General features: G+C 52.5%; 1 protein-coding gene across 10 annotated transcripts in view; it reads right to left on the reverse strand.

Moving 5' to 3' along the window:
- Positions 1-604: 604 nt before the first annotated feature.
- Positions 605-12,651, reverse strand: part of Mdga1 (MAM domain containing glycosylphosphatidylinositol anchor 1) — a 60,628-nt gene continuing 48,581 nt past the window's right edge. For 3 of the 10 annotated variants that reach the window (XR_385376.4, XR_876562.3, XR_876563.3), the window contains exons 11-17: positions 12,454-12,631; positions 12,198-12,221; positions 11,086-11,238; positions 10,641-10,775; positions 5,871-6,001; positions 5,562-5,670; positions 4,704-5,048 (exon numbers count right to left, since the gene is read on the reverse strand). Coding sequence is in view for 3 of the 10 variants with exons in the window: in NM_001368423.1 (NP_001355352.1) it covers positions 4,957-5,048; positions 5,562-5,670; positions 5,871-6,001; positions 10,641-10,775; positions 11,086-11,238; positions 12,198-12,221; positions 12,454-12,631 (822 nt within the window). In the remaining 7 variants the exon portion in view is untranslated. Of the gene's footprint in view, positions 5,049-5,561; positions 5,671-5,870; positions 6,002-10,640; positions 10,776-11,085; positions 11,239-12,197; positions 12,222-12,449; positions 12,632-12,651 lie in introns of all 10 variants that reach the window. The other 7 variants (XR_003952202.1, XR_385375.4, XR_003952204.1 and 4 more) reach the window with 4 other exon arrangements.

The raw sequence follows: 12,651 nt of genomic DNA on the forward strand, positions 1-12,651 counted from the left end.
CCTGCTTGCTCTGGCCCAAAGATTTTCTTATTATTATACATAAGTATATTGTAGCTGACTTCAGATGCACCAGAAGATGGCATTGGATCTCATTATGCATGATTGTGAGCCACAATGTGGTTGCTGGGATTTGAACTCAGAACTAAGCAGTCAGTGCTGTTACCCACTGAGCCATCTTGCCAGCCCTAAACATCTCTTTTAAAAAGAAAACATCTTCCCCAAAGCCTTGACAGCCCTCTGTTTTCACGATATGCTTTTTGGTATGGGTCTTAGTTTCATGTTTATCTCTCCCACTAGATAGGAGATCCCAGGCCTGACAGCAGGCATTTGGCTGGTATCTGTGTGAATGAGAACAGAAGTTCATTGTGGGCAGACAGGACATAAGTGTCCTCTGTCCAGGCTGCCCTGACAGGTGGCAGGGAAGAAAGGCTGCCCCTGCCCTGCCCTGTCCTTGCCCTTGCCCAGCCCTGCCCAGCTCAGCCCAGCCCAGCCCAGCCCAGCCCAGCTCAGCTCAGCTCAGCCCAGCCCAGCCCAGCCCAGCCCCTCCCAGCCCCGCCCCTTGCTTGCCCTCCTAGAAGCCCAACACACGCAAGATGGCCCTGAGTTCTAGAACACTGCATCTTTATTGATTGGAACAACCGCGTCCGCAACTAGAGGTTACATTTTGGGGTTTGTGGAAGAGCGAAAGATGGGTGGTGGAAAACAGAGGCTGGGTGGAGACAGAGAGCAAGGCAAAAGGGTGCGTCAGGGTCGTGAGAGACCCCCGTGTCACCCATGAGTGTGTGTGGGGGGTCTCCTGTTGTGCTTTTAGCTTGGTGGCAGGGTGGGTAGGGCAGACGAGTGGGCCTGGGCATGTGGGGGGAGGATTGGCTTTCCTCTGTCTGTGAGGCGCCAGGGCAGGAATAGTCCCTACTTTCCTGTCCCTTATGGGCTGGGGATAAGCATTTGATGATCAGACTTCCCTGGGGTAGGGGGTGGTAATGGTTGGGGATGCCCTGGAGCAGGCCCCTTCCTGCAGAACTGGGCTGAGATTGGGGGTAGGGGGGAAATGGGATGTCTGGGTGGGTGGAGGGCAGGAAGTTGCTAGGAGGGAGAGAATTTTTATCAGGACCCCTGGACAATGAATGCAGGCCAAACATGGAAGGGAGAGGGATGGGGACAGGCAGATGCCTTCTCTCTGAACCTCAGTTTTAACACCTGTACAGTGGGCACACCAGATTCGATGTCCTTTAAGGTCCATTCCAGTGCTAAGGGTGAAGAGATCTCCAGAAAAGAGTGGCCCTCCTGCATACACACACACACACACACACACACACACACACACACACACACACACACACACACACCCATATGCCCAGTACTGACAGAACGGAATGAACCCAGAATCTGAGCTCAGCCAGTGGCCTGCAGGAACTCTCCCATACAGGGAGGTTCATTCACCATACTCCTAGGACATTCCCTGGAAACAACCCTCCCCAGTCCCATGGAGCTGTCCAATCAGAGGAAAACCCAAGAGCACTTCATGTCTTCTGCAGCCCTCCTGGTCCTGGGGAGGGGATCCCGATGATGAGACACCAGCCTCCGCCAGCCTCCGTTCCCGGCCCAGCCTATGCAGACAGTAGTGGTGAGAGTAACAGTCTCCATGTGGCAACCGTACTGTCCATGGGCGAGGTGTCCGCAGTCTGGGAGAAGAGGCCAGAGTAGGACAGGAAGATGGTTTCTCTCTCAAAATATTCGAGTAACACCTGTCACACATGTAACCGGCCTCGGCAACATGGAGAGCACCCAGAGAAGGGTCAGTTCCACTCAGCTGTCTGTAGCTATTCTGGTAAGAGGTTCCCAGGAGCAGTGATCGGTGCTACGACATCCCCAGGGCTGTAGCACTAGGCTTCCAAGAATTGAGCCAGGCCCGCCCATCTCTGTTCCAGCTTCTGCGTTTGGGCAGTGGAAAGCCTGCATTTCCGAGGCTCATTCTGGCCCCGCTAGTCTGAACAGGTGTTTCCAGAGAACAGGAGAAGGATGGTGAGTGGGAAAGAGGGAATTATGGGAGGAGTGTGCCAGGAGCAGCAGGCTTTGTCTTCATGGATGAATGAGGCATGTAGGTTAACTAACTGTGGTCCCAAGGGGCAGGACAGCCGAGCTGAGGCTACCACCCATCAGCTGTTCTTTACTGCCTGGTCCCAAGAATGCCTTCCTCTTCCCAGACACTAACTTGTAGGGGCCAGGAGTAAAAGGACCCAGAACCCTGAGAGCTTTACTCTGGGATCCCTGCTTTAAGGCCACAAATTCCCTCAGTTTCCCCAGCAAAGAGAGTGAGGCTGCCACTGTAGAGATCCGCTCAATCCCTTTAGCCTGGTCTCCTGGAACCGGGGTGTTCACAGGCTACCTACCCCAACATGGACCCCACACTCAAACATACAGGAATGTAGGCTCACAGGCGTCCATGTGCAAAAGGCTCCTGCCCTACAGTTACACTTACTCTCAACCCTGCACACGACCAAATGCTTCTGGTACATGCACACACGTAAGGACCACACAGCCCCAGCACACAGTGGGCTCTCACAGACTAGCACACCCCAGCCTCACTCACTTGCTCACGAGGGTGGGCTTCTTAAACAAGCTTTGTAATCTCAGGCCACACACCCTCAGGCATGGCTGCTCTCACCACAAAGAAGGTTCTGGAACATGGGGCCTACACATACTATGAACCTTTCCTGTGTCCAGCTCTAAGATACAGAAGGAGGAGTCCCCACAATAAAGCAGTCAGGACAGTGGGCCAATATGGGGGAGCAGGCTTAGGGTGAAGCAGGAACCCCAGGAGGAGCGGAGGGAGCTGTTTGTCCAACATAGCACTGACTCAGAGGCCCTGGAGTTGAGACGACCCTGGCTTCCCCTCTTGGGTTGTCCTAAGAGGTTTCTTAATGTTTCTAATACCAGGCTGTGTTCCCATGATGTTAAATCACACCCTACACTCAGGCTGACCCCTGATCAGTTGATTCTTTAGCCAGGGCCAGGGACTACTGGCTTATAGAATCCGTTCTACAAGGTTTCTACTCTAGTGTCCCTCGTGAGCAAGAATGAAGGAGGGGCTCAGAGTGGGAGGGACTCACAGTCTAGTTGGGCTAGTAGACTCGGCACAGATGGGATAATTAAGGAGCAATACCCTGCAGATGTCACAGAATCTTATTCTGCAAACAGAGCAACTCACTTCGGACAAAGGGCTTGAAGGGCCAGGAAGGCGGCCACACTGATTGGGTACCAGGATGCCCTGCTGTAGCCTGGCCTGACCTTCTAGCAGCCAGTGATGATGGTGGTGATGATGAGGATGAGGAAGATGGTGATGGTGGTGGTGGTGATGATGATACAAGCCAGGTGGGGTTGAGGGCTAAGCAGCAAGGGTCTCGATCCTCAGTGAGCCTCCGGGTGCTGCGATGAAGCTGGGGTTCCAGCCTCTTCCCTGAGGCTGACCCCCACGATGCACAGGGAAGAGCCCTGTGCCACACCTCCAGCCAAGGAGCTAGCCTTCAATAGGGTCATCTGTAAGCTCTTTGTCATCCAAAGGGGGTTGAAAGGCCGTAGCAGGCAATCTGAGACTGCAGACAGGGCCAGCACCCCACAAACATGTCATTGAGGTGAAGATTGCCCGCTGCCACTCACCCACAGAGACAGGGTTTACTATGCCCTACCTCGTGTTCCTGCACGCTCCCATCCAATGATGCGCACAGTGGTACATGGACACAGATGGGCACACATGCTCTCACACCTGCAGAGATGCACATACAGACACACTCAAACATGGACACACAGAGATTAGGATTCTGCTCTCCTGTGGAAGCTAGGTAGTGGGTAAAGGGACCCAAAGAGGAAAGTTCTAGACCCTATCCTAACAGTTCCAAGGACAAGAACCTCTTCTCAGCTCCCAGGGAACAAAGAGACGCAACCACCTCCATCCATCTCCCTCCTTCACCCCTGTACTCCACAGGGCTGACTAGACAGTGTCTTATCCTCCCCAGTCCACTCTTCCAGAACTCTCTGATCAAATACCTAAGAAACAGGGGATCCACTCCACTGTGACTTCATGTTCTCTGTGGGGACATGGGGTCACAGAGGCCAGGCTCTGTGCTCCCCAATGCCAACGCTCACCTGGGGATATAATATGGACACCACTCCTCACACATCAGCGACCCCTGTTCCTGGAAGTCCCAAGCTGGGACTCTCTGGAGTGGCATCTAGTGGCTGATCAGAGTCAGGTAGAAGGTGGGAGAGAGTCCTCATACTGCACATACCCTAAGCCCTGTGCTGCGGGCCCTCCCAAGTGGGTACAGTGGGGAGGGCAAGAGGGAGTCCTAGGAACAGGTCGGGGGATCTGAGTTGAGCAATGTGTCCACTCTGCAGCAGGTGCCCCTTCCTTGTCAGCCTCTGATCAAGGGGCAGTCGGAGAGCTCACGGAGTCCCGACTGGCCTGCCTCTGCACCCTGTGACCTCCATCCAGGCAGCCCAAGTCTGATATTCTGCCCACATCCGGCTCCCTTCTGGCAAGCCTCTGGGCTGGAGTTCGGCCTTGAGTCAGGGGACAAGGCAAGGTCAGACAGACACAGCGCAGTGTGCAGACAAGATGAGTCCCGTGTCGCACCAAGGTCCCTGGAGGTGGTGGACGCCATTCACATAAGTCCCATCTCCACAGTAAAGAAGGTGCTGGCAGGTCGAATAAAAACTTGTGCTTTAATATATCTGTGGTGAGAGTGAGTGTGAGTGTGTGCGTGTGTTGAACAACCACCAGAGCCTGGCTTGGCCTCTGTCCGAGTTCTCTGCTCATCAATGTAGCCAATGAAGGCCCCCTCCCTGGTGGGCTGGCCCCGCCCCTAGGCACCCCGGCTGGCAGGGGTCAGTCTTTGGTACGATGTGGACACTTTGGTGTGCCGGGGGCAGGGCGGGGTGGGGGCCACACAGCTCTCATCATCTTTGCAACGCCAAGAGGAAGATGGCCATGGATCCCCAAAGTTGCAGGCTGGACAGGCGTGGGGCTCCGCTGCCTGGCATCACAACCACTGTGACACAAGATAGAGAAGAAACAGGCCAGGGTTCTGGTTAGCTCCATCTTTGACAGGGAGGAACAGACAGGTAGGTCATGAGAGGCCCCGTGACTCAGTTTCTACTCTTCAGGGAATGAAGGAAGCCTGAAGGTGGGTGTTCACACAGTCCACACAGTCCACACAGTCCACACAGTTCACACAGTCCACACAGTCCACACAGCTCACACAGTCCACACAGTCCACACAGTCCACACAGCTCACACAGTCCACACAGTCCACACAGGAAATACCTGGGCCATAGGTATACACTAAAGATACCTCAGTAAGCTTAGACAGGTAAGTGGAGGCAAGGGCCTGTGGCCTCTTTGGGTCTTCCATATTCCTCACAGCCTGACTGGGGGTGGACACTCACTTACAGTCAGACACACAGTTCTTGTCATCCAGACATCCTAAGCCCTCCATCCCAGCCCCCTCCCTGTCCTCTTCCCTTCCCCCCCCCTTTTCCCCAACCCATGTCCAGACTCATACCTTTGTTGGGATCCATCTGCCTCCGGGGACACTCTCCCTTCTTCAGTGTGACATCATCTATGGCAATATCCCCCAGGTAGCCCGAGCCTCGAACCCCCTCAAAAATAATCTGGGGTGGGGTCAGAGAGCAGGGGGAGGGGTTGGGGACGTTGGGCCTGGCACCAGAGCCTCCCCACCCCTTCACCGCGGGCTACCTGGAAAACCCCATCCCCTGCCTTAATCACCCCCAGGAGCCTGCAGGGGACCTCCCTAAGACCTCTGGCCAGGGCAGCCACCTGCCTTCAGAGCAGCCTTCAGCCATCTTCTTACCTGGAAGGGCCCACTGGGGTTAATGGGTACATGGGCCTGCTGCCACACGTTACCCTTATTGCCACTGAGGGACCAGGCATGCGTGTCTAGAGTGCCTTTGTTCCTGGACCGCACCAGAAGGTTGAGGGAGCCTGTGGCAGAAGGGAGAGCGAGCAGTGAGGTTGGGGAGGACACCTCTGCCTTCCAGTCTTTTCCAAGCTGCCCCCTCCCTCCTTCACCCCATCTTTAGTACAGCCCTGCTGGATGGGACCTGGTCCTGTCCCCAGACCAGCTTGCAGAGTTAGTTCCTCCCTTTTTTTCCCTTTCATTCCCATGAAATCAGTGAATCAGGCCTGGCACAAACACACACCACCATCCCCACCCAGGAGTGAAATCGCCATTCCAGAGGCGGCCTCCTGCCTCAGCTCTGACAGGGTTCTTAGAGCATATGTACATTGTAAGTGGGCTGCAGAGAGGGACTGGCCATCTTTATTTGTATAGTTTTAATATATATTATATACACACACATATATACACACACACATACATATACATATATATGTATATATGTATGTATGTAGAAAGAGAGAGAGGGAGAGCGAGGGAGGGAAAGAGAGAGATATTCCTTTTTATTTATGTGCATGTATGCACACACACATCTGTGGAGGCCACAACAGAGCACAGGAGCCACTAGAACCAGGGTGACAGGTCACTATAAACTGCCTGACACGGTGCCAGGAACCAAACGCAGGGATCTCTGAGAACAGCAAGTGCCCTTGACCTCTGAGCCATCTCTTGTAGCTTTGTTTATTTATCTATATATTCATTTATTCATTCATTGATTTTAGGAGAGAGGTGGGCACATGCCATAGTGTGTGTGTGGTCACAGGATAACGAGTAGGTGGGAGTCAGCTTCTTCTTCTACCATGTGGATTCTGGGGACTGAACTTGCTATCAGAAACTATTACTGGGCCATCCTGAAGGCTCATGCATGTGTGGCTTTAAATTATATTTATTATTATTATTATTATTATTATTATTATTATTATTATTATTGTGTGTGTAGCTCAGGGATAGACAGCTGGCTTGCCAGTAGATCCCTAGGTTTTTCCTGTCTTGGTCCCCATCTCCCCAGCCCCGTCAGGTTACAGGTGTGATCTGCCACTCAGCTTTCCCTTGGGCCCTGAGGATCTGAATTCAGGGCCTCACGCTTGAGCAGTAAACACTTCACCCTCTGAGCCAGCTCTCCGGCTCCTTTATCTGGATGTCTTGTGCACTGGGTAAAGCCAACCATCCCAGCCAGATTTTCCCTAACACTGATGCTAGGCACAGCTAAATAAATCAACACTGGGACACAGAACGATTTAGTTAAAAGACATCGATGTGGGTGGGTGGGTGGGGGAGCTACTTGGCTATGGCGAATAGAATTAGAGTAAGAGTTGGGGGCACTAGCCTAGGGGCGGTGAACCCATCTGTGCAGCCTTGGGGGATCTGGAACCCCAGGAGCTCTGAGGGGCACGGGGAGAAGAGCGGATTGCAGCTTTAGTGTAAGGCACCCAGTTGCGGTCATTGTCCACTGGCTGTCTCTTTCAGCCCATCTTGTGGCACAAGAGACCTGGCTCTGCAGGAAAGGAAATCCATCTTCAGAGGCTCCCGGTGGCTGGCATTTCCATGGCGTTGCCCACAGACAAAGCTGCACCATCTGTGATGCCAGATAGACAGACAGCTGCCCCCTCCCCCCTGTTGTGGGGCGAGTCACCAAATGTTACCTGCCTTGGATGAAAGGGAGTTGGCTGGGACCAAGGAGAGCTGACGAGACACAAAGTTTAGGGACAGCTGGTGTCCAGAGCTGCCAGGCACCGTGGGGAGGGGGGGTTATATAGCAGCACCAGGCCTGGGGGACACTGGGGGACACGCTAACAGCTCAAAGCCAGCGGGACCTCAACAGTCAAGGATGGGTACCTAAGAGGGTAGCTACTTGTCCTAGCCAAGCAGGAAATGGCCACTCTGGCTTCAGCGTGGCCCAGACCCAATGCTTTTCAGAGGCCTTACAAGCCCCCAACTGCAAAACAAATATGAGTTTTAGCTCGTGCTGAGACCCTGTTTCAGAAACAATTTTTAAAAAAAGATTTATTCATTTTTATTTTATGTGTATGAGTGTTGGTCTGCATGTATATAAGTGTGTATACAAGAGTGTCTGGTGTCAAAGGAGATCAGACAAGGGCATCAGATGCCCCCAAACAGGATTACAAACCATTTTGAGATGTCATGTGGGCACTAGGAATTGAACCCAGGTCCCCTTCAAGAACAGCAACTATTGTTTTGACTGCCAGGCTGTCTCTTTAGTGAAATCAATGAGCTCCAGGTTCAGTGAAAGACACTTTCTCAGAAACTTAACATTGGCCAGATATGGTATTGCATGTCTATAATCCTAGCACACAGAAGGCAAAGGCAGGCAGATCGAAAGACCCTCAAAGCAAAACAAAACAAAACGTAAATAAGGTGGAGTCTGACCGAGGAACAATGTCTGAGGTTGACCTCTGAACTCCACAGGCAGGGGCACATATACAGACTAGAAAATTCGCAGAGCCCCCCTCCCATGTGTGCACATAAAAATGAAAAAATAAGGGTCTGGCGAGATGGCTCAGCGGTTAGGAGCACTGACTGCTCTTCCAGAGGTCCTGAGTTCAATTCCCAGCAACCCCAGGGTGGCTCATGACCATCTGTAATGGGAACCGATGCCCCTAAATAAATATTTTTTAAAAAATGAAAAAGCAATAAAGGACAGCTACCTTCAGTGGGGTAGTGAGGGATTCCCCCAGGAGACCCAAGTGAAGGAATTAATAATTGTCCAGGCCAGGGACCACTCTGAGCAAAGCCCACAGAAGCAGGGATGTGCCCTTATTCAAGCCAGGCACTGGGGTGCCAGCGTCAGGTGGTAACAATTAAGGTCAGAGATGGGTAGAACTGTGCCTGGCATGGGAGACCTGAGGATGGTGACAGAAAGGGTCAGAGGGTCCTGAGCCAAGAAGTAGTGTGACCTGGGATGGAGTCTCTCCACAGCTGGAGGATTCTGTCAGTGGGCAGGATGCCTTTCGCCTCTGGAACAGACCATTCCTGTCCCATAGGTTTGTCAGTGAGAGTCCCCCTTAGGTGGCCTCAAAGCTGCCTCCCAATAGCTTTACTGCCTAGCATTCACCCCACCCCTGTGAAGCTCAGAGCAAGGACTGCAAGTCACAGACATGGTCCCCTCAGGCTTTCTGTCCCCCTAATTCCAGGCTCTTACAACAACCTCTGTGTCCCTCCGGACACCTGGATGCCCAGGGCCACTCTAAGCTGACAGTGACCCACCATCTCCATATTTGCCTGGTGTTGTTGGGGTGACTGCCCTGGAACTAAATAGAAACGAGGTCAGACATTCGGGGCCACCCACCTTTCTCACCACCACCACCCCCCCCAGGGGAGGGGGAACTTCTCAGAGTCCAGACCCAGGCACAGTACTGGTCTGCTTAAATGATTTGGGGCCACAGGTCCTGTCCCACCCCCATGCTGGGTCATCTGGCCAGCATGGCCCTCCTTCCTCAATCTGGAAACTTCTCCTGGGTGAGCCAGCGAGACTGTGGGCATCTTGAAGTTGCTGTGGGATGGGGATGGGGAGGGGCAGGCAAGGACAATGGAGAAGCCTCAGTCGACTGATAAGGAAGGATTGCCAAGATGATGGATGGTCCAGAGGGAAAAGGTGAGCATAAAAACAGAGTATAAAACGGTGAGGAGAGAGGATGCCTGCGCTCTGCCTTTACTGCCTTCTCTTTTATAACTTTCAGTCCCTGTAAAACACATTAGCTTTCTCCTGTAGGTTAAAAAACAAACAAACAAGCCGGGCGGTGGTGGCGCACGCCTTTAATCCCAGCACTTGGGAGGCAGGGGCAGGCAGATTTCTGAGTTTGAGGCCAACCTGGTCTACAGAGTGAGTTCCAGGACAGCCAGGGCTATACAGAGAAACCCTGTCTCGAAAAACAAAACAAAACAAAACAAAACAAAACAAAACAAAAAACCCAAAACAAAACAACACAAAAACAAAAACAATTTTTTTGTTTAATAAAACGGGGTCTCACTATGCAGTCCTGGCTGGCTTGGAACTGGCTACGTAGACCAGGCTGGCCTCAAACTGAGCCCTGCCTCTACCTCCTGAATGCTGGGATCAAAGGCACTCACCACCATACCCAGCATAAGCCCCACATTAAACAATTTTTGTGTTCTCAGCAGGCTCCCCAGACCAACCCCCACATGGGCTCCGTGTTTCTTGTCATCTGCTGTCCTGATACTGACCGAGGCTACCACAATGGTCACTACTAACTCCTATCAGCTGCTGTTAGCTGTCAGGCTCGCTGTAGGACAGGGACTTGTCCGTCTCCTGCATCAAAGCGACTCATGCAGGAGCCTGGCAGCCTACACGCACTGTCTCCCCATTCTGCGGTTTCACTTCCCTCTCACACTTAGGGAACAGCTCTTCCTCTTGAGGCTCAGGGAGGTAGACACACCCCTCCAATGCTGTGTTTAGGATTCAGGGAGCTCAGACCCTGGATGGAGTGCTGTGTTTCTCGGTCTTGGCTTAACCTCTCTGAATTATGTGGACCCCAGTTCCTGGCAAGTTGTCTACACACAACCAAAACAGTGGTGTTCTCCAGTCCCAGCACGGCTCTCCCACTGTTCCCCATCCCTACGCACAGGTTAGCCAACTTGAGATGTTTAGGCTTAGTAGACAGTCAGATCTCACGGTTTCAAACTCACCGATGTGTTTCCCATACATGTGGTAGAAGAAAGAGACACAGTAGAACTTGGCACTGGCGTTGTACAGGGGACTCACCAGCCTTGCACGGTCCCCCAGCTCCCTGGGTCTGGATGTCTCAATGAACATGTAATAGCCTGCAGAGGAGGTGGGGGTGGGGTGTGTGTTACACTAGGAGCCATCCTCCTCTGCCCCAGCCTCTGCACAGCTCATTTCCTCCCTTCAGACCTAGCTTAGCTGGTGAAGCCCAACCTCCCTGAGGCAAATCAAAGAGCCTTGCAGGGCTTAATTCAGAGTTCAGCTGCTCTATAATTTGTCCAATCAGGCCAAAGCTCTGTCTCCTGGGGATTGCCTGTGTCTCTCCCACCTCTCTCAGACTAGGGGTCTACAGACCAAAACTCCTCCCAGAGGCCACCGGCTATTCTTAACAATAGGCCACCCCCTCACCTTCAGGGGTGCCACTGATGTCAGTAGGGGGCCCAGTATTAGGAGAGCGCTTGGGGTTCTGGGTAAGAGCATTCTGCCGCGTCCAGTCAAAGTTGTCTGTCAGATCCTGGGTGTAGCCGCAGATTTTCTCATCCTCAAAGTGACAGGTGTTGTCTGCGTGGAGGACACAGGGGGTGGGGTGGGTGACACAATGAGGTTCAGCTTCAGCCTTTCTGGTCTATCCTTACCCTCCCTCCCCCTTAACATCCCTAAGCCAACTTTAAATACTCTAAACAAACAGGTCCTGGGCTTCAGGGCCAGGAAGACCAGGCGGTGGCGTCCAGGACAAATTTATTCCAGAACAGGACTCTGCCTATTTAAGACTTCCTTCCAGAGTAATGGTTCTAGGCATATACAATAAAATGCACAGGAGCTTCAAAGGAAATCAATTAAATTGAAATACAGTTGTCAAAATAGTCTTGTAATCTGTTATATAATAACAGGGGCTCCTTTATTATGTAATTAAATCGCAACATCTAGCATGAGGTCTAATAACCACCGTGGTTCTGAAATGCTAATGAATAAAAGTGACATTTGCAGATGTCTGCAACAGCTATAAGGCGACGGGGAAATGCGGGCTATGTGCGGATGACAGGGTAACAGGTACTGATGATTATTCTAGCGTGGTTTGTTGTCTGCGTTCATCATTAGAGAACATGTTAAATCTCTGTCAGAAATAATGGCGTGCCTCTTCAGATTCAGACACCCCTTGCCTTCTATCCAGAGGACCCTTGCAGGCGCCCGCCTGCCCAGCATCACAGATTACAACCCTACTCCCTTTCTCCCCCAAGCTGCTTTCTGTTTAGGGAATTCCATTGCAGAAACAGAGGACCTTAGGACAGCCTGGACTTTTCCATTACTTTGACGGACAGTGCCCCCACCAACGTGTAGTCTTTAAGCCCTGGAATAAACTATGGTTGCAAGTGTCTCTAGGCCATCCTCTGTTGCTGGCATTTTCTATGGAAACACAGGAAGAAATAATGTTTCTCTCTGGGTATCTCTTCAGGTTCCTAAGTCCCACTTTAGGCTCTGTGTCCCTAAAGAGGAAGGGAAGTTAAGGACTGGGGTCTCACCTGACAGGCTGGGCAAGTTGATAGCTGAAAAGCAAGCAAGGGAACCAAGTCAGAACAAAGAGTGCCCAGGCTGGGGAGCAGAGGGTGGGGGTGTGGGAGGAGGAGGGGGAGGGGATCTTTGGGGCCAGGACTGGGGACCAGTGGGCCTGGCCCACAGGGACAGGTAAGTGTGAACAGTGGGGTGCTCCCAGTTCGAAGGCTGTGTAGAAAGGGTTTATGGGATGGGCCCACTCCCCCTGCCACCGCCATCACCTACGCTCTGTGTAGTGGATGATGCGGGAAGCCATGTCACCAGCCCCAAAGGTGGTGTAGGGTGTGAGGCGGATCTCATAGCTGTGGGGTACTCGGAGGTCAGTCAAGATATACTCCAGCAGCTGTCCCTTCTCCACACGACGAACGGGGATGGCCTTGACCATGGCATTGTGCTGGTTCAACTGTGGATACAGGGGTGTTC

The sequence above is a fragment of the Mus musculus genome, chromosome 17, assembly GCF_000001635.26.
Source record: "Mus musculus strain C57BL/6J chromosome 17, GRCm38.p6 C57BL/6J".
Lineage (NCBI taxonomy): Eukaryota > Metazoa > Chordata > Mammalia > Rodentia > Muridae > Mus > Mus musculus.